This window comes from Cydia fagiglandana, chromosome Z (assembly GCF_963556715.1).
Source record: "Cydia fagiglandana chromosome Z, ilCydFagi1.1, whole genome shotgun sequence".
In the NCBI taxonomy this organism is placed as follows: Eukaryota; Metazoa; Arthropoda; class Insecta; order Lepidoptera; family Tortricidae; genus Cydia; species Cydia fagiglandana.
This window is the reverse complement of record NC_085959.1, coordinates 27,884,950-27,905,810: the sequence shown is the minus strand read 5'-3', so window position 1 is coordinate 27,905,810 and position 20,861 is coordinate 27,884,950. Positions and strand designations below refer to the sequence as shown.

At 40.8% G+C, this 20,861-nt stretch overlaps 1 protein-coding gene across 1 annotated transcript; it reads right to left on the bottom strand.

Annotated features, from left to right (window-relative positions):
* Positions 1 to 45: 45 nt before the first annotated feature.
* Positions 46 to 18,586, bottom strand: LOC134678793 (probable multidrug resistance-associated protein lethal(2)03659). Its single transcript, XM_063537486.1, has 29 exons — positions 18,490 to 18,586; positions 17,961 to 18,055; positions 17,355 to 17,505; positions 16,885 to 16,956; positions 15,673 to 15,868; positions 14,987 to 15,124; positions 12,077 to 12,161; positions 11,838 to 11,994; positions 11,277 to 11,490; positions 10,754 to 10,886; positions 10,046 to 10,123; positions 9,573 to 9,664; positions 9,253 to 9,409; positions 8,959 to 9,155; positions 8,780 to 8,862; positions 8,546 to 8,669; positions 8,052 to 8,207; positions 7,216 to 7,382; positions 6,955 to 7,134; positions 6,585 to 6,732; positions 5,900 to 6,050; positions 4,943 to 5,170; positions 4,288 to 4,451; positions 3,702 to 3,836; positions 2,804 to 2,959; positions 2,216 to 2,336; positions 1,610 to 1,848; positions 855 to 995; positions 46 to 193 (listed from the first exon to the last, which is right to left on the bottom strand). The coding sequence occupies exons 1-29, from the start codon at positions 18,564 to 18,566 to the stop codon at positions 170 to 172; spliced, it is 4,059 nt and encodes a 1,352-aa protein (XP_063393556.1). The 5' UTR covers positions 18,567 to 18,586; the 3' UTR covers positions 46 to 169.
* Positions 18,587 to 20,861: the final 2,275 nt, after the last annotated feature.

Sequence of the window (20,861 nt, the reverse complement as noted above, 5' to 3'; positions counted from 1 at the left end):
AAATCAACTCTAGTATTTATAAGCATAGTCTATTATTCGCCCGTATACATCAATAATTATTATTTAATTATAATCAACCTATATTTGAGAATATAACTGAGATAATATTATATTATTATAAATAATCTTTTTTAATATAAGTATATTTTAAATGAAGAAGAAGTTTCATTCACTCTTGGGTCTTCTTGTAGCTCTGAAAAAAAAAATAGTAGTTTGTTAATATATTGTTATGTAAGTAAATGTAGTAAGAAATAAAGTAAATGAACATATCCATTAAGAGGGAAACTAAGCAGTTGACCTTGCTACTTTGTTATTACACCAGTTAGTATGCCGAATTCGCGGAAGGAAGATATGAAGGTTGGGACTTGTACGCCGGTTGCACATATTCGCATCGCACTACTACGGATTAGGCTAAGTTCAGGGGGCCTAGCCAAGATGACAAATCATTAGCAGAAAGCGAAACGCTATCCCTTCCATTCATTATTTACGTTTAACTTATTGTTAGCGTTTCATCAGCACTAGCACACATTCACCAAATGTTGATCCAATCCGAGAGCCAAAGTACGGATACTATAAAAATATACTTTTATTTACTGACATTATGGCTCTGGAACCCTAAAAATATCCTAATCACTACAGGTGTGGTGTGCCTATAATCCTCTGCCTATAATGTCTACAGGATCCCATCATCAGACCCTGATTTGCAATAGGACCAACTGTAAAATTTAATATACCATGTCCAAAATTGTTCGAGAAATCGGGGAACTAACAAAGATTTCAACGCATCCTAAATTAATTTGACCAAGAACCTGTTTCTTTTTGAAGTAATTAAAAGAAATAAAACTATAAAGTACCTCCTCGGCCACCTGGCGCAGCTCGGCCGCCATGGCCGCGCCGGTCTGCTCCACCATCCGCCTGAAGGCGCCCTTCGCGTTTTGCAGCAGCAGGTGCGGGGGCGCGTACTCCACCAGGCGCCCGGCGTCCAGCACTAATATCTGACAACATACAAACGTTTATTCCCGTTCGTTCATTCAATATTGGACATTGGGCAATTAATTCAGTTAGGGATAGGTGCACTTTAAGCATTACGCGCTAAAATTGTGTAGATACTATTAATAGTCTCCGGCCGAAACCGGCCTTACGTATTTATGATAAGAAGGACTAATAATTAGAATTCACTTATCAAAAATAAATACATAAATAAACACGACATTTATGCCCAAACCTGCGGAAATCGAAACAACAGGTCGAACATTAGTATATACCCGGAATCGTGTGTTTATAATAATATTGTAGCTGTACATAAACAATTAAGTAAAAAACAAAGATGTGAAATCTCCGAGATTTCATTAGCCGAAATTAAATTAAATTAGCCATAAACACGGTCAGTCTAGGAGGCGTAGTCAATAATGTAGCCATGCCTATGCCTAATTGCCGTAATGGCCAAGTACCTCGCTTAACAATATGATCAGGAAAATGAAATTTTGCATTCGATTATACCCATTTTGGGCCAATCTTACACAAAGCCTAAGTCCTATGCCCTTAGTAAGCTCATGTCAAGGCAACACTCAAGACTTGAGAGGAAATATTGCGCTGTTCACACTAGTACCTTATCGGAGTCGATGACCGTGTTGAGCCGGTGGGCAATAGTGAGCACGGTGCAGTGCTGGAAGTGCGTGCGGATGGCGGCCTGCACCAGCGCGTCGGTGGCCGGGTCCACGTTGGCCGTGGCCTCGTCCAGCAGCAGCACCCGGTTGGCGCGCACGATGGCGCGCGCCAGGCACACCAGCTGCCGCGACCCCACGCTCATGTTGCAGCCGCCTTCCGCTACGATCTTGTTCAGCGCATCTGGTAAATCCAGTGATAGTTTCGGGTAGCGCTTATTGCCGAGCTTATTAAGTCTGCTCAACTCAGCCTTAGTGCTGGTTACAGTAAAATGATGGACTCTGCAGACAGATTCGCAGAATATTTTATATAGTGGATACGTGAGTGACACTGTCGGATTTCTTCAGTAAGTACTTATTTTAAAAAACAGTACAGTTTGCTGATCCGACTTATATCTTATGACTTTTGTCGTTAAAATGAATTAGGTTAGGGTGGCTTGAGAACTGCTAAGTTTCTTAGTCTAAATCCTAATCTTCACTGATATTCTATTTCCAGAGGTAGAATATCATTTGTAACATTTATATATCAAACGTAGAATTAATGCACTAACCCGAATCCTCTTTATCAGATACAAGTTCCACTTTACTCAACGCACTTAACAAGATATCGTCAGTGTATTCGCCAAACGGATCCAAGTTTTTTCGCATGGTACCACTGAACAAGACTGGTTCCTTAGAATGGAAACAAAAGAAATGTTACTGTACAGTACCGACCGATAATATATCATCTTTTTCTACTCATCGGCTGTAATGGTTGAATTTCGTATACTTTGGTATAATAACATTTTCTCTCACCTAAAGTTGTGAGGTGGAAATCACTTACAAATACGAGAACATATTTAAAAAAGTTTCACCGTAAAAACTTAAATTCAGATTGATATACTTCCATGTTATGTTCACCGGAAAGACTAATTGTGAGATTTGGGGGGTAGCAGTAGCAATAAATCTATTCAAATGTTCTCAGACTGCGCTCGTAATAATTCTGATAAAATTAATTGTGCATAGAAATAGTTTATTCTACTTTGTCTTTACGGGCTGCCTAGTCTGTGCGGAAAGAGAAGAGTTGAACGGGATCTTCTCTTTCCGCACAGACTCAAATAAGTGATAGCCAAAATCATAGACTAATAAATAGGAATTACTTGCGGTATGATGGATATCTTTTCCCTCAAATCATGTAGGCCGATAGAAGATATGTTCACACCGTCGATGCTGATTACACCTTCCAAATAAGCAAGCCGGAATAGGGCCTGAATGATGGATGACTTGCCGGCGCCAGTTCTGCCCACGATTCCTATCTAAAGGGACAAGATCCGATTCAGTACCCACACTACACCGACGGCCAGGGCAGGGCAGCAGTACGGTTACCATCAGTTTGTCACTGACATAAACGCCGTCGAGAACGTAATTTACTTTCTATACATCCCGTTGGTACTAATATGCGAGTGCGAGCGAGATGTATAGAAAGTAAATTACGTTCTCGACGGCGTTTATGTCAGTGAGAAACTGATGGTAACCGTACAGGTGAGCGGAAGTGAACTATCGTATAGTATTTGAATATCAAAATAAGACATATCAAAAAGGCAATGAACTTATAACGTATGCGGAGTGATATCTGGACGTAATTCAATGTCGTATTAAATAAAAACAATATCGTTATTTCTATAAGTTTTATTATGTTCTTTAATAATATATGTCTTTAACAATGCTGCATGCAAGATATAGTTTACTCAAACGCGAGATTTTTAACGGTAATTATGATTATTTCCCAAATTCTGGGAGACCGTTCTTTGCTCGGTAAACATATAAAAACTCAAAAAATGCTTTTTCCCAGAAATAATACCTAGTTACTCGTAGATTGATACTCATACTCATACGATTGTATATCGTACCCAGATTAACGTACATGAACGATAATATTCGTACGCCTGGCAACCCTGCCCTTGACGAAAGGGGCTGTTGTTATTATCAGAGTAGAGAAGATAGGTACGTAGGTACCGCTATAGTTCGTATATTAGGTACATGAATGCAAACATTTACCTTTTCGTGAGGCTGTATGTTGAATTGCAGTTTATGCAAGACGTAATGGCCTTCCGGCGCATACTTCAGGCTCAACTGGTCGAAGTGAATGGCACCGTCGGATGGCCAGTCGGGGGGTGGTTTATCTCTTTCTTCCTGTGAGTAGTAAGGATGTGAGTGTTCGGTAAATATCAAAATATCTATGCGGTGAAATCCCCGCACGGAGTGGGCTATCCTGGGGACAACATTTTAATTGTATATAATTTCATTTTTTGTACAGTCATTCATTCATGTCATAAATTATGTACGCGTGAACGCTAGATGAGATTGACCCCAATTTATTTTCTGACCAAATGGGTCAATTTGATCATCCCGTCTGCAGGGGCTTTTGCATTTGGTTTTTGCACCTGCCTTTCAGACTAATTTTAAACACGTGTCACGTTAAAACTTCTTCTAACATCTGTAGGTACTTATATAAATGCGTACGGCTGTAGAGGTTCTTGAGTAAGATACTATACTAGCTCAACGCTGATCTTTTTGATCTCCATCTCTGCGGATTGACTAACTGACTGTAAAATGTTGCTTAGGGTTAGAAATATCGACTTACGGCTCTTAAAGCAGGTTCTTGAGTTAGGTTAGTGTACTCCAGCACTCTCTCCACGCTGGTCATCTGGTTCTCCATCTCGGCTGACTGGCGCATGCCCCACTGGAAGATGCCGGTCAGAGATATCGACTGCGTGATCGCCAGCCCCACGGTACTTGCATCTATGTCTAAATAACCAACGCAAATATTACAACATTATTAGCTTAACATTTATGGAGACATGTCGCTCAGAGTTGTGGTACCTATAGTTTCATGAGAATCATGAGACACCAGCCACATCGCCAATCCATGGTAGCTTACTACGCGCCCTAAGTCCATTGCTTTTATAGTATGGTCGGAAGCCGCGTACTCGTATCAGCCAGCATCAAATTGATAGTGACAATCAAAGTGGCAAAACAGATAATATCGCAACAACTCACAAAAACAAAATATTCATAACATCAACTCTATTTCTATTGCATTAGGCTGACGTTTTCTGTTCTACTTTTAATAAAAGTATTTCTAACTACTTTGGCATTTCTTAGCCGCGGCTTAAGAATAGGTACCTACTGCGTGTTTGTGAACCGGTCTTCTGTCAAAGATCGACACGATCACATCTTTCTACTATAGCGTAAGTCATATAGCATTGCAGTCATTGAAGAATTAGCCAGCCGCTTACCGGTTTTCATTATACAACCGAAGGTGACGCAAACGATGAAGAGCAGACAAATGATGTCGAGGAAGTATCCGAAGGCGCGGCTGCAGGTGATGAAGAGGTACCAGGCGGCGCCGTGCAGGTCCTGGTGGCGGTCGAACTCGGCGGCCAGCAGCGCCTCGGCGCCGAACGCGCGCACCGTGCTCAGCCCCTGCACCGTCGCCGTCAGGTGCCCGAACACCGGGCTGCGCGCTGCGCAACAACACACACCGAATTAGTTGAAACATTGAAGATTGTGTTGCAGTTGAAGTCAACTGCAATGGGCAGGTACAGTCACCTGCAATACTGTGTTACTCTTCGAAGGCCGTAAAAATATGTGACACGCTCTTATGGCTCTACAAATAAGATCGTGACAGATATTTTTGCGGCCTTCGTTGTGTAACATATTATTGCAGGTGACTGTACCTACCACTGCTGCAAGATGCTTCAAGCAGGATCTATATACTTAACTATAGAGTTTTGGAAGAGCTATATACTTTCAAATTCCTACATATTTAGTTACTTTTACACTACACCACAACCTCAATGGCATAGGTTTTAGTCAAACAGACCGGTCTGGCCTAGTGGGTATAGTGACTCTGCCTATGAAGTCGATGGCCCAGGGTTCGAATACCGACCGGTAAGGGAATTTATTTGTGTGATGAACACAGATATTTTGTTCCTGAGTCATGGCTGTTTTCTATTATAGTGTGTGCTATGCCTCACCCACACACAAGCATAGCCTTAAATTTATTACAAGTATGTAGGTATGTTCGCGATAACACGAAAATTATTTGCCTAACTATTGATTTAATTATGAGTGATTCTTGAAGAAAGTATATAAGGTATATAATTTGTTAAGGTTTAGATACCCGCCGTGCGAAGCCGGGGCGAGTCTATAGTAATGACTAATTGGGCAAAAAGTCTTGATGAAATACGTACTAATCCCTTCAAGGCGCTTGACAGCACCGCTCGTTCGGATATAAATAACTCTTAATATGTAAAATATTATGATTGCGGCTGTTATAGGTATCAGTAAAGTGATGTCCATCACGAGGATGACTACGATGACACCGACCAGATTTAGGATTATCTGTAACAAGTCGCTCCTAGTACAGTCACCATCAAAAATATATTTACACTTTTGAACTTTATCCCTCTATAATAAGCAGAGGTCAGACAGGGTGAGCTATTTACCTTATAATTTGAAATGTCTTACACCATTTTATAAGGCAAATAGCTCACCTTTTCCGAGCTCTGACAATAAGGCGAAAAATGTAAACATATTTTTAACGTCGACTGTACAATATGCTGAATATGCAGTGCAGCAGGTTAGTACTTATTACAAATTGTAGGTAATCGTTTAATTAAAATGTGCAGCCTATTTCGACCCATTGTTAAGTACTGTTATGCACGGGTACGGGTATTAGTTAGGTATCCAATAATTATCGAGGGTTATTCACACCCAAATTAATCAAATGCATCGTAACTCTAATGACGTGTCCGGCGATGCGGTTCGCCTTCAGGTCCGACGGCAGGATAATTGCCGTAACACACTACCGCACCGCACCGCGACCTTGGTGCGGTAGTGTATTATGGCTTTTAGTGTAATAAGCGCTTTAATTACCTGAAAGCAATCGATCATAGCTTGTGGTAGTAATTCATCCACGGCCCCCAAATCCTTGCTGAATCTGTTCAGAATTCTTCCTGAAGGATTTGCATGGAAAAAGCTCATAGGTGACCGGGAAATACATTCGAACATTTTATCATGCAGTCTGAAAACAAAAAAAGTATTCAAACATCTCAATTTATCTTTAGCTTTAGGTATATATATATAATACTTAAATCCACTGCGCAGGATTATAGCATATGCATTGAATGAAATGAATTTGCCATCACAGCGACAAAAAGCGAACAAGCGAAAAAACAAGTACGTCATGCAAATAACTTAGGTACTTTTTTTCGCCACTACTTATCAATAGATTTCACTTTGTCACCTTATAGACGACAGCATACACAATGAAAAGAACATGCACGCTCTTAGTAAAGCGACAATCACAGTAGCCAAAGTGAGAATTCCAAATATTAACACATAGAACTGTCGGGTCATGCCGCTCTCTGACCAAATAATGTTGTCAACAGTGGCATCACCAGTCAAGCGATCTTCAGCGTTGCTCCTGCGGACAGCACAATGTTTATAAGTTTTGACTAATTGTACCAATTTGTTGGTAATATCGGAAAGACGAGAGTAGTCATACCATATGCTGAGCCAAGAGTCGCTGCCGCTAGCGCACAGTTGCGCGAACACGAACATAAACGCAACACCAACCGCGTAAGGGCACGCCGCGCCGGCCAAGAAGTACTCTTTGTATACGGAACTTTTCACTCTCCCTAGAGATTGCATTTCTACTTCTGGTTTTAGATCCTGTGTGAGGCATAGATAGGTACTTAATTCACAGATAGCATCAGGTGAGTATATTTTTAAGCATCATAGGCGTACGCACGGTGGGGCAAGTGGGGCAACTTGCCCCACCCTGGTCTGTGGTTTGACGAGAAGCTAAAATTTTTTAGAAACAATTAAGGCACGTAACCCTACTTCTGCCCCACCCTTTAAAAAATGCTGGGTACGCCTATGTTAAGCATGCATATGTAAGTTAATATTAGGCGGGTGGCACAGTAGCAGCCGGAGCAAACGCCGTATGTTTTATTATATTTATATTTTTAGTTACTTCATCGATCAATCAATCATTTTTGTTATATATTTATTTTCTTTGCATGTATAAATCTTAACTTACCAGCAGCACAAAATAAATAATAATACTATGTACAGAAAGAAGACTCACTCTCTAACTAAACGCGTCTGTCACTATCAGCACAGATATGGCCGCTAGGTGGCGACAGCGCCACGCGCGGCTTATGGCAAATCCCAAAATTGGGGTCGAACGGATGTACTTTTAGCTACCTGTAGCAAAGCGACGAAATCGCGGAGTGAGCAACGCCTGCCAGCAGTTAATTTAGTGCCAACTTAGTATTTGGTGATTCAAAGGAGTGCCAACTTAGTATTTGGTGATTCAAGGTGTTATCTGTGCCGTACCGCGTGCTTGTCGTCCAGCAGCATGGACCAGTGCTTGCGGAAGGCGCTGACGGTGCTGGGCTGCGCCACCGAGGCCTCCGCGCCGGCGCTCGGCTCCTCCTCGTGGACCTCACGCACATTGGCCGTCATCACGCGGATTAGGCTCAGCTCCTGCTTCTGAAACATATATCATACAATTTTTAAGTACATGCCGCCTTCTATACCAGAATACTGATGGAGCAGACAGGTAACCCAATCTCATACAGAAACGGGAAATTATTTGTAATAAAATGTAATAACAATTGACGAATGATCAGTCATTTGTTTAAATAATGAGTTGAGATACAGTGAAATTATTCTAAATTCACATATTTGACAGTTATGAATTCACCCTTATAGATATGATGCTGAGATCTACCGTTTAACTGATAGCCTTATTAAAGTCATATATGTAAGGGTCAATTTGTAACTGTCAAATATAATGTGATGTTAGAATTTCACTGTAGGTACGTTACATTTAAATTTTTGAGAGCTCCCTCGACGAGTATCTTGCTTTTGTCCATTATTACTATTTTGTCCACAGACTTAATAAATTGAATTTGATGGGTAACTAAAACGACGGTTTTGTTCGCCAAGTACCTGTAAAGTGAACGTCGCTTTATATCAGACGTAAATATTTGAGCAAGATCCATTATTTTGTGGCGAATATCAGTAAGTATGCGATTATGTATAATATAATGTATACCTACCTTTTTATACATTTCTCAAATATATGTTTAGCAACTTGAGTATCCACCGCTGAAAGTGGATCATCCAATAAGTAAATATCCGCCTGAAAGTTTTCATACTGGTATTGGTACCTATGCTGTCTTACAAGAATACAAACCAATAAGTAGGTAATTAATGTTGGAAAAATGTTGAAGCTCACGTCTTTATAAATGGCTCTGGCCAAGTTGATCCGCGCGCGCTGCCCGCCGCTCAGAGACACGCCGCGCTCACCCACAATGGTTCTGTCCCCGTGGGGGAACAGCGAGATGTCCCTCTCGAGTGCGCACACTTTGCACACCTCCATGTAACGGGATTTTACAAACGGCTGGCCAAACAAAATATTCTGGCGCACGGAACCTAAGACGTCACATCTCTTTAGATTAAAGCGAAGAAGTAAAATGGATTGTAGTGTAGATAGATATAGTGTAGATGGATAGTGTGGGTAGGTACTGACCGACAAACATCCAGGGCTCCTGGCTGGCGTAGCTGGCGGTGCCGGCGGTGGTCAGCGAGCCAGTACGGCACGGGAGCTCTCCCAGAATCATATGCAGCAGCGTAGATTTGCCCGACCCCACTGCTCCGATTATCGTCGTCAACGAACAAGAATATATCTGTAAATTAAGTAGGTGTATATCTTTTTGAACACGTTCAGACATATTATGCAAAGTGTATATTTTAGTAGGTACGTATTTCTCTATATCAATTTACATTATTATATTATGTAACTACACTGTAGGACAATGAAAACGGGTCACTACTATTTAAGGTAGGTACCTGAAGATTAATGTCTTCGGCATCATACTGGTCGCTCGACTTAATCCAGCTGCTAGAAGCTCCTTCAAAATTTACCATCACCTTGTCTTTACCTAAATTGACAGCATTCATTCGAATTGAGGAATTTACAAATGGGAATAAAATAGTAGGTATAGTTACGAGTACCTACCAAGTAAGTAATTAATTATGTAATTAATTAAGGCCAGTCCAAACGGGGTGATCAAATCAACCAATTTCACCTGATTTGATCAGCAGATTGGCGAAAAGTGGACTGGCCTTCAGTTTGGCAGACCGAGGCAAATCGGATGAACCTAAAAAATCTGTAGATGTTTCGGTACTGTTACGTTCGGTGGAATTTCGGTGTGCTCTAATCTATACGGTTTTTTTTATTATCTTGATTCAATTTCCCTCTGTCGGTATATAGGGTACTATAATTACTTCATTAAAAAGCACATGAATACCTAAATTTGCACCTTGATTTTTATTGTTATCTTGAATGTTTGAGGTGCTGGCCGGGCTTGGTGGCGCGCGAGGAGGTACTTTCGGGTCCACTGCATAACATCAATTTATAGGTAAGTTTTCACTGGCTAAATATTTGTATAAGACATTTATGTCTTTATAAATGGCATTTATGTCTTATACTAGCAATGATCATTTAAAAAAGTGTTAGGTAGTACATGCCACGACTCTTTTCATACGTTTTGTAGGGGTCGCGGCAATTATTAGACCGCAGATATTTTTTTTTTTGAGAATGATCCTAAGGAGCTACCGTCACCGCTAATATTTGTTTGTGTGCGTATGCCCGTATGGGCACAGGTACCTACCTAATGTTTGTTGTAGTGTGCATGACCGTTAAAGGCACGGCGCCCCCGCGGCCTCATTACGCGGATGTTGGATTGGATCCTACTTCCAATATCGGATCGGACAATGTGAAAAATCAAGTACCTTTTAAGTATTTTTTTCCCAGGCCAAGAGGAGTTTAAAACTTTTACCCACGCGTTACCCCCTGACCTTCTTCTTCCTCGCGTTATCCCAGCATTTTGCCACGGCTCATGGGAGCCTGGGGTCCGCTTGACAACTAATCCCATGATTTGACGTAGGCACTAGTTTTTACGAAAACGACCCCCCTGACCTTCCCTAATCTTAATAAAATCATATGAAAATCACTAAATAATATTTACCAACAATTGTCACACGTTTTTTGATAGTTTCGGTGGGTCCTGCACTCGGCTCAAACGTTTTTGGGGGAAACTGGCATTCTTCACTTATCAAGTAGTCCCGTATCCTTTGTACCGCTACATTCATTTCCGCTATCTTTTAATCAGAAGAATAAATCATTTAAATATTGGTTGTTTTTCTAAAATACCGTATTCTATTTGAAATAGGTAAGTAGGACTGAGACAAAAAATAACCCTTTTAGTCAGTAACAACTATATTATAGACCGACCGTTTAAATGAATCCTCGCCTGCGCGGTACGGGGGCGACGGGGCGGGACGACAAAGGGTGACGGGGAACGTGCGGGCGCCGTACGCCTGCCGCCACCCTTAGTCGTCCCACCCCGTCGCCCCCGTACCGCGCAGGCGAGGACTAATGCGATCGGTCTATAGAGACACATCGACATCGACAAGATCCATCAAAGAAGCTGCGTGTTGTAAATGTCTTGAAAGTGTGTGAGTAGTAGGCAGGTAGTAGGTACTAGTTACCTGTCCAACGCCCTGTGGAAAGTATAGCGTCATGGTCTGCTTGATAATGTTGTAGTAGCAGGTGATGAAGAACACGGTCTCGACGGTGACGCGCGTCGCGGCGCCGGCGTACACCAGCACCGTCACGAAGATGCCGAACCGAGACGTGAACATTATGAACGACATTATCACACCGCGGATGTATGAAGTCATCTTGATGTTGTGGATTTCTTGCCTGCGATCATTTTTAAGATCATGTAATTTATTTTAGCTCCGCGATTTTACAGATTTTTTACTCTTACAATTTACATTAAAAATTAAGTTGTACGAGTACCTAAGTACCTACCAGACTCACATTGTAATAGTTATCTTTTGTCATCTTCATCATACCTATTATACCAACCAATAAATGGCATACTCATACATAAAACATCATAATAAATATTATGTAATGTAGGTACATAATGTTGGCTTGTATAAGTACCTACATAACTGGCCGGTATATCGTTATACCTATACCGGCCCCAGTGATAAATGATAACTTGATAAGTTTAGTAGCTAATTCATAATTGGGGATCTTACCTCCGGACATCATCTATGAGCGTTCGAAACGGTTCCTCCCACGTGTACATCTTGATCACTTCTATTCCCATGACGATCTCCTTCGTCAGTCGGACTCGATCGTCCGATTTCAAAGCTGTCTTTCGTCTGTAGTATGCCGTTCGTGTTCCCAGAAAAACTAAACAAAGGGGAGTAAGCAGACTCTTGATTCCTCTAAGTCATTTGATATTAGTAGAAGAAAATCGTTGATATAGACATACTTTGAAACGGAATTACTGCTGCAATTGTAAGGATTCCGTATATAGCTGCCGTACCCAGCTCTCGATACAGGTACATCGTCATGATCTGAAAAGGCATTTGTTTAAACAGCATTATCATCTGTCTGCGCCATTGCCCATCATCTGGGGGCCGATTTTTGAATTTCGATCGTTCGATTTCGTCACTCGAAAATCGATGGAAAACGGCGAAATGCTAATTTTTGAGATACGAGCGATAAAAATTTGGAATCTAGTGGTATTGAACACTCGATTTCAATTCTATTCGTAGAATTTAAATGCCTAGTAGTGGAGATATTAATTAACGAAATACACGAAATCGAATGGTCGAATTTCAAAAATCGGCCCCCTGGGGTCGGCCGGGTTCTCCATTTTGGCCAATATCTGGGTTCATATTTACGGGGTTACGTAAATATGCATCGCAACCAGGTAAGGTAATGTGATTGTGAGAAGTGCTTAGTTTTTAAGTATATTTTCATATCTCATGCTCTGAAAGTGGGTCGTTGATGTTCTAAAAGGTGCGCAGAAAGTGATACGTTTATGCTCTAGTGCAGAAAAGTGGTGTACTCCTCTGCGTCCCCGTTCCACGAACAACTGGGTGGAAACAAAATGGAAAAATAGTGTCTTTATTTCCTCGCCTGGAACAATTGGTAATTGTTTAATTTTACTAATCCCACGTTGATCCTTTTTTTATAAAAAACAATGTAAGTGAATTGTTAAAAACAAATTATTCTTGATTTCTTTCGTTGAATTCTATTTACTCGATTTCATAAGGCGGGAACCAAAAGGAATACACCAAAAATATTTTTTTAAACCATACACTTGCGTAAATGAGCAAAGGCCGAATCTTAGACAGCCACAGTTAAACGTTTGTACGATATTAAATTGATTTTTAAAGTTATTTAGCACTATATTCATGAAAATAAAATAAAATACAAGATAAAAATTACTTATATTATTAATTAAATTGTTATTTAATATTTAAAATACTTTTATTATGTTATTACGGTGCGGCGCACCAAAGTCGCGGTGCGGTCCGGTAGTCTATTGCGGCTTTTAGAACGAAAAAGTATAAAATTAAAAAGTAAGAGGCAATCCCGCTGATTTTCATACTATAATGAACAAATCATTTTAAAATTACTGCAGTTTGTTAAAAATGTGTGTTTTCGTAAATATTGCATCTAAATCTAAATGATTTTCGCTAGGGGTTATTAATCTTCACTAGGGATGTACCGACTAGTCGCCGACTAGTCGGGAAAGCCGACTATCCGGCCACATTTGTAGTCGGCGATTAGTCGGCGACTAGTCGGCAAAAATGGCCGATTAGTCGGCACTTTATTAGTGAAAGAAAAACGGAAAGAAAGAAACCAACAGTCAATATTTACCATATGTTTTATGTCTATTTTACCAAAATACCTATTCAAGATGTGAAAACTTTTGTTCATATAATTGACCGTTTAATCGTTATCGTATGGTGGTGGGCTGGTGTTTTCCTCTACAGGTCGATCTCAACTGATTCTCGTGTAATTTCATGGCCAAGTTCTATACTTAAAGGATTTTATTATAATTCAGTTTTTTTTTTGTAATGGTGGAGCCATAACCATGGGGAACTATTAATTTTATTGTAAAATTTAGAGATATATAAACAGGCCATGTTGCTCGTAAAGACGCTGACCACAGGGGATAGGTTCTTAACTGGCGACTACGTACGAGAAATAGAGCCTTGGAAATACCTCCTACAAGTTGTACCTGCTCAGGATCGCAAAATAAAAAAAAGACAGAAATTGAACGAGGATTCTTGTAATAGGTCTTTGAACCTGTAGAGAACACCTTTTAGCCAAGCTAATATATGAATAGCGCAACCAAAAGAGCAAAACTATTGTTTTTCACCTGAACTTATACGAAAGTAATGATCTGGCCGACTAGCCGACTAGTCGGCCGACTAATCGGCCATTCGAGCGCCGATTAGTCGGCTAGTCGGCTAGTCGGCCAAATCAATAGTCGGCACATCACTAATCTTCACACATGTAAAGTCTCCGATTGCAAGTAAGTCCTAAGGAAAATAAATCATGGCCGTAGATCTATTAGGTACTTCCATTACTGATTTTGCGAAATTGCCTTGTCTTGTTTGGTTTCCTCGCATTCGATATGAAAAGTAGAGTGTTTAACTCGGGTGAAAGGCACCATTTCTGTCTCGGACTATTGGCGCTCTCACTGCGTTCGAGCGCCAAACTACCTCGACAGAAATGGGTGCCTTTCAACCCTTGGTTAACAATCTACTATTTTATGATATGTTTGCTATTTTTAAAGTATTTATGTAAAGGCCACTAGTTACCTGAAAAAAAAAAGATCTTCATTCATTCATTATCTCCTTGTTTCAGGCCTTTTGGCTTTTCGCGCCCACGCTTCGTCGTTGGTGGTATGCTATGCTATTATGTGTTTGGTGGTTCGTGGTATGTATGTTCGTGTGTTGGCTACTTAAAACTATAGGGATCTGTAGGCCTATAGCACTATGTTCGTAGTCTATCTCGCCGCGAGATACTGTCGCGCCAATCATGTGCTAGCCCGGCTGGTAGGATATTGACAATAATAATTAAGACAAATATCATCAGTTCCGTCTACCAACGAAGTCTGTGGTCTTGAACTTTGAAAGAAGAAGGTAGCAGGACTAGCAGGTGTTACACACTATTAAGATTCAAACTACTTAATAAGTATTAAAATGCATATGAATATGCCAGTTTAAGCTCAGGTGGAGTAGGCGGGGCATATTAGTGGCATAGATTATTTCATCGAGGGTAAACAGAGCAGGTAGTGTTATTGCACTATCACGAGCATCTTTAGAGTGTGTTAGTTTTTCCGCGGTTCCCCTCACTGCACCTGACCTTATTGTCTAACCAAGGTCTCAAGGGGCCCGATCCAAAGGTAGTGTGCGAATAACGGTCCCGTGTCAAATCTATTGACATCGTTTGCCATCAGGTTAACCACCAGCCCCGCGCCGTTGTCAGCCATCGTCTGCAGACTCACTCTCAAAGCCTGAAACAAACCCAATATCTGGATCGCGACATTCGCGACCAATGCGACCATGTATTGCTACGTCTCCATATATATGGGTCGCGCACTGCGTGTTACCGCCAACCACACTCTTCACAACATCAGACCATCTCGTGGCACATAATAACAGGGCAAGTAAAATAAAATGTTGTAACAGCTAGGTAGGAGCCGACAAGACTATTTTGCTAAAAGCTATTGTTTGATATACGACCCAAAGATAAGAAAATTATAAAGACTGTTTATCCCCATATAAATTAGATAGTTTCCCCGTTTCCCTATATAAATTAGATAGTTACCTCGAATTTTAACAGTCAGTTCATGTAAGTAATTAAGTGGGTTAAGTATTATTACTTAATATGGCCATTTAAGGTCATGTATTTAGAATATTTTTTTTTAATACCACATCGGTGACAAACAAGCATACGGCCACCTGATGGTAAGCAGTTATATCTAGTGTAGCTTAGATAGGTAGGTAGCTAAGTTCATGTGCATTTTAGAAAACCAAGAATAAACGGTTTGACCTTAGTAACCTTTCGATAAATCAAGCTGCAAACACCAACTCTCATTTTCATCCCTATGTGCATAGCGGCCATCATGAAGGGATGCTGCACGAGCACGTTGACCACGCTCGTGAGCACCACGCCCAGCGAGAAGAATACCGCCTCGCCCCAGCTCACCCCTCCCGCCGCGTCGTAGTAGTGGAACAGCCGGGAAAAATATCGGTTCCTGCGACGAATTACGGGACCACTAGCATTCAGGGCCGTCTTAAACTATGCTGGGGCTAGGGTTGCCAGGTCGAAAGGCGCTATTATCGGGAAAAAATATCAATTTTTCGGGATTTTGGGACTTGAGTCGGGAAAAAAATACTTTCAAATTAAAGTAATTATAAGTAAGTAATTGTAAGTATTGTATTCTCCTCACGTGTGAAAGTCAACACCGACATTGGCAAATTCACCCTGTGCAAAAATGCAGGGAGTAAGCCAGAAAAAAAAAGTAATTGTATTAAAAACAACGATATTTTACATTATTGGCACTACGTTAGCTACGCGCTCGACGCCGGTCGCCCGCTCGCTCGACAACAGTTCGGAACATGAAATTATTGTTTTATAACGTGAAGCTGTTTTTCGGGACAATTTTCACTTCGTCGGGAATCGGGAACACGTGCTAAAAATCTGGAGAATCCCGCCAAATCCCGACCATCTGGCAACCCTAGCTGGGGCCCCTGAGCACATAATAATTTGGGGCCCTTATGTAAAGTATAGAAAGCTAATTAAACTAACATTTTTCTACTATGATCTTCTATTTATTATGGGTAAGTAATCAAATATACTGTTACTGTCTGTCCTCCGGGCCCCCCTGAGGAAGGGGACTGGGCACGGGCTCCGTGTGTTCTTATGGTAGAGACGGTACCTACTGCTAGCATTAAATACCACTAGCATTGTTCGGAACTACGGTGTTATACTTAATTGGATTTCGGGACAAAATTCCTAATTATCTGCTTTATATCAAATTTTATAAACATATTATAAACGTCCACTGCTCATTTTCCTTCGCCCTCAAGAAAGTGAGTTCAAACCTCCTTGGCGATCCATAATTTTAATGATTCTGGTTAGGAGCAAAAAAATGATAGTCGGCATAGGTCCGAGCGAAAAAGAGAAGGAAACGGAAATGCAAAGTGGTATTGCTAAGCAAAATAACAACTAGTTATAAGTTATTAAATTTATAAATCGAAAGTAGCTTACGTATTGTTATGCGAATCTGGTATTGGATTGTAGTAACGGAGCACTAGACCCAAAAACAACGGTTGCTGCAGCCTTTGCGGAAACAAAACAGCCAAATTACTTACAAATTAATTATTATCTAACTCATGTGGCAAAAAAACTAACGTTAGTACGGCGTCACGGAAACCTTGACAAATACTATAAAACTATTACATATATATAATTGTATATTCCGCAGTAAAATCTACGAATGCCCCCCATTTGTCTAGAATGTGTCCTTGTTTATCGGCCGGGCAACTCTGGAGAACTCTATATGGAACGTGGACTACGTTTTTATTTTATGGAACATTGGGCAACGTGCCTATTAACCAAAGTTATATTTAAAGTGTTTCAAGATGAGATGTTTTGACATAAATTTAAGTGTTCTTATATTAGGTAGGTACTTACCTAAATTAATTTTTAATGCCCTTGTTTAGTTTACATTTACATACCGTATAATAAACTCCATGGCTGCAAGGATAAGTCCATAGAGCATGAACTCTGCTCCAAAGACTTTAATCAGCGCCCTCCATAAACTAGGCTTGGACTCTGCCGCTGCGGTCGTGCGCACCTCGTGTTCCCATGCCCTCTGGAGAGCATTACCTACGAACTAACGACGGTTAGACCGACGAGACGACCATTTTTTAAAGGTTAAGTACGGTCCATGTGTATAAATCGGATGACAATGCAATATTATGGTACCATCGAGCTGATCTGATGATGGAGACAGGAGGTGGCCATAGGAACTCTGTGATGAAACAACGCAACCTAATTGTGTTAGAGGTTTTTAGAATAGTCTCGATGAGTATTAGTTGTCTGTCGTAAGAAAATTACAGTCAGCGAGAAAAGCTTGTACCAAAAATTAATTTTTTGCCAAAAACTTATTGAATGAACAAAGGGTCACTAAGCGCCATTTGCATCATCATCAGTTTTCGAAGAATAAAGAGTACCTTTACGAGCTTGTAGGTACTTAGGGTGAAACATAACTTATGATTACCTATCCTTATCCATAAACATAAAATATAAATGTATAGAAGGTAGATTAGGTAAGGTACAACCTAAGACATCCGACCGGTGTTCTGGTAGAGGCGCATATAAATCGTTGCTGCCAATATCACGATTGTAACCTAACTTGAACGTCTCCAATGTCCATCTGAAAACAGAGGAATAATATAATAATACATACATACATACATACATCACTGGCCCAGTGACCCAAAAAGGATCTTGGCCTCTGAGACAAGAGAGCGCCACTCTGCCCTATTCTGCGACACTTCGCGCCAGTTGGGTATTCCGAGGGCGGTCAGGTCAGATACCGCTGGAGTGACGAAGCCCAATATAATAATAGAGAGAAAGCCGGCCTAGCCAAGGTTACAATCGCTATTGCTTCGACAGCGAAAAGCTTTGTGTCTCACTCATGGCTATTATAATTATAATATGTATGTAAATAGTTACCAAAGTTTAAAATTAATAGGTAGTTATAGACATATAGAAAATGAAGAGAAAATGCGCTCCGGCGCGGCTCGAGTCCAGCCGGTCGTGGAGATAGTACATTAAGGTTTGCTGGCTAAAAAAAAACGGACTTACCCAAATGTTAGAATAGAAAAGATGTTCGCCGTGTAGCGTGGATTTACTTGGCGTCTCTGTTTTGGTCCTGTGTCCATTATTATAGCTAGGTATAATGATACCTTAGTACTTTAAATAAATCAACGTGGTCATGGCTTAATTGGTCACTCATTTAAATCATGTGGGCATAAAAACAGTTTCAATGTGAGTTAGCGTTGTTCATAACTAGGTATTCCAAATTTCAAATCCGTAACTTAAAGTTCTCAAGATATCTAGCAATGTGGCAGACAGACGGGTCATCTGTGAAAATTTAAACTTTCTAGCTTAACGGACGGACAGCGGAGTTTTAGTAATAGGGTCCCGTTTTACCCTTTGGGTACGGAACCCTAAAAAGGAGTGTATAGAAATGTTTTGAAATCGAGTCTGTTCAAAAGTTAAGTTGGCTTAAAGAACTCGCATTCAGGCCATAATTGTAAAAATAAACAACGGGTTGCACTCCGGGAGTGCCGGCAGAAGTGAAAACTCAATGACATTGCACAACGCCGCTATAGTTATTTGTTTTACAAGGGGGCAAATACCCGAGAAAGCAAAAATTCCAAAATTGAACCACTAGCGTAGCAAGTGGTTCGAAAAATGGAATCTTGAGCGTTGCGAGGGTTTTAAAGCACGAGGGTTAAACAAAATTTGCCCCCGAGTGAAACACAAATTTTCTCAAAATCAACATTTAAAAAGTCAATTCTACCCGCAAACATAAGAAAACAACTCAAAATTTGCATTTGATTATTTTGCCTCACATCTGAATAAAATGCAACGTTGCTATCAATTTTTGAAGTGCAAAAGTAAGCCTTTCCGAGCTGGTGTGGTGAAAAAGAAGGTTTCACTATGTATATTTGAGGTTAAACGCCATCTAGCTTTATTTCCTCGCATTACTAGAAACCCCTAAGCACATCACTGTTAGTACTCGAGTTATATTAGTACCCGTTAGAGGGAAACTCACTAGATGGCATTTAAATCAATAAAGAAAATACAATGACACGTGACGTCACGTCTAAAGGCTCCAGTACACAGTGGTCAAGGATGGTCCATGCCAAGCCATGCTTTGCAATGCGCAACAGTAGGCCTATTATATCACGTAGGTGTTCACACACACAATGGTGCATCAAAATAAAAAAACAAAAATAAAAATAAAAATTGCAGGCTCTGATTGATATAAATCTATAATAAACTGATAAGTCTCTTCATTGCTCCACAATAATGACATTTTGGGCTATTAACATTTAATCAAGCGGTCAAAAATTCAAGAAACTAAACAAACAATGGCGACTGTGTGAACACCACAGGCCACGGTACGCCACGATTCCTTTGAAGTGTGCCATAAAACCGTCAACTCCCCGATTGCTCACCACGGCTGACAAAGACAACTGACGGCAGTCGTCCGCCATTGCATAATGGCCAGGGTGTGGCACGGCCCATCCTTCACCACTGAGTACTGGGGCCTTTACGAATCTTACCTGTCGCGAGTTTCATTTTTTCTCCATCACAAAAAGAAGAAGAAGCCGCTGAAGAAGTTTTCACTTCCAAAAGTAAAGTCAGTCAAAGGATTTCCGTCAGTAGAAAAAAGCGGCATATTTATAGTTGGTCAAGCAGATCTTGTCAGTAGAAAAAGGCCGCAGTTTTGAAAAATGTAGGCGCGAAGGGATATCGTCTCCTAGAAAATTTGAATTTCGCGCCTTTTTCTACTGACAAGATTTGCTTGACCACCTACATTAAATGTAGGCATGAATGGTAGTGGTCCAATAGAAAATTTGAATGTCATGCCTTTTTCTACTGACAAAATTGTTTGACCGTCTAAGAATATGATACTCACCCTACTCACCCTTGGAGGATATAACCAACGGAGACGCCATGTCTAAAATTTTCGGTACAAAATAGTCTGCCGTTTTTTGCGGGGGAGGGGCACATCAAATGTATAGGTACGTCATGTCAGATAAACGTCAGTCCATACATATGGTTGACATGAGGTTGACCATTGGCCGCCTATTTTCGACAGAGGGGAACGCCTGTTAATGGCGGCTCCATTGTTAATTACTCCGAGTACTCACCTATAGTTTCTCTTGCTTTTGGTAACTGTAGCTACCAGTGGCCTATTTTATAAAGCTACAAGTTACAATTTACAAGCGGAAGTCTCGTTCTAACACATAGGGTTAGAAAGAGACTTCGGCTTGTAAATTGTAACTTGTAGCTTTATAAAATGGGCCACAGACTCGCGTTCGCGGCTTCGCGCCGCGATTCGCGTACGAGTGTGGAGCGGGCTATACAACAAAAGCGTCGGCTCCTGTTTACTACTCTGTGGCAGTTTACAAGTTCGTTGAATCGTTGACGTAAGCTGTTCA

Coding starts and splice junctions, on each gene's coding strand:
- LOC134678793 (XM_063537486.1), bottom strand. CDS start 18,566: ATGGACACAGGACCAAAACAGAGACGCCAAGTAAATCCACGCTACACG. Junction 5,171..5,899: donor CAAGCGCCTTGAAGGGATTA/GTACGTATTTCA, acceptor GTTGTTGCGCAG/CGCGCAGCCCGGTGTTCGGG. Junction 1,849..2,215: donor ATCTGATAAAGAGGATTCGG/GTTAGTGCATTA, acceptor TGGATTTACCAG/ATGCGCTGAACAAGATCGTA.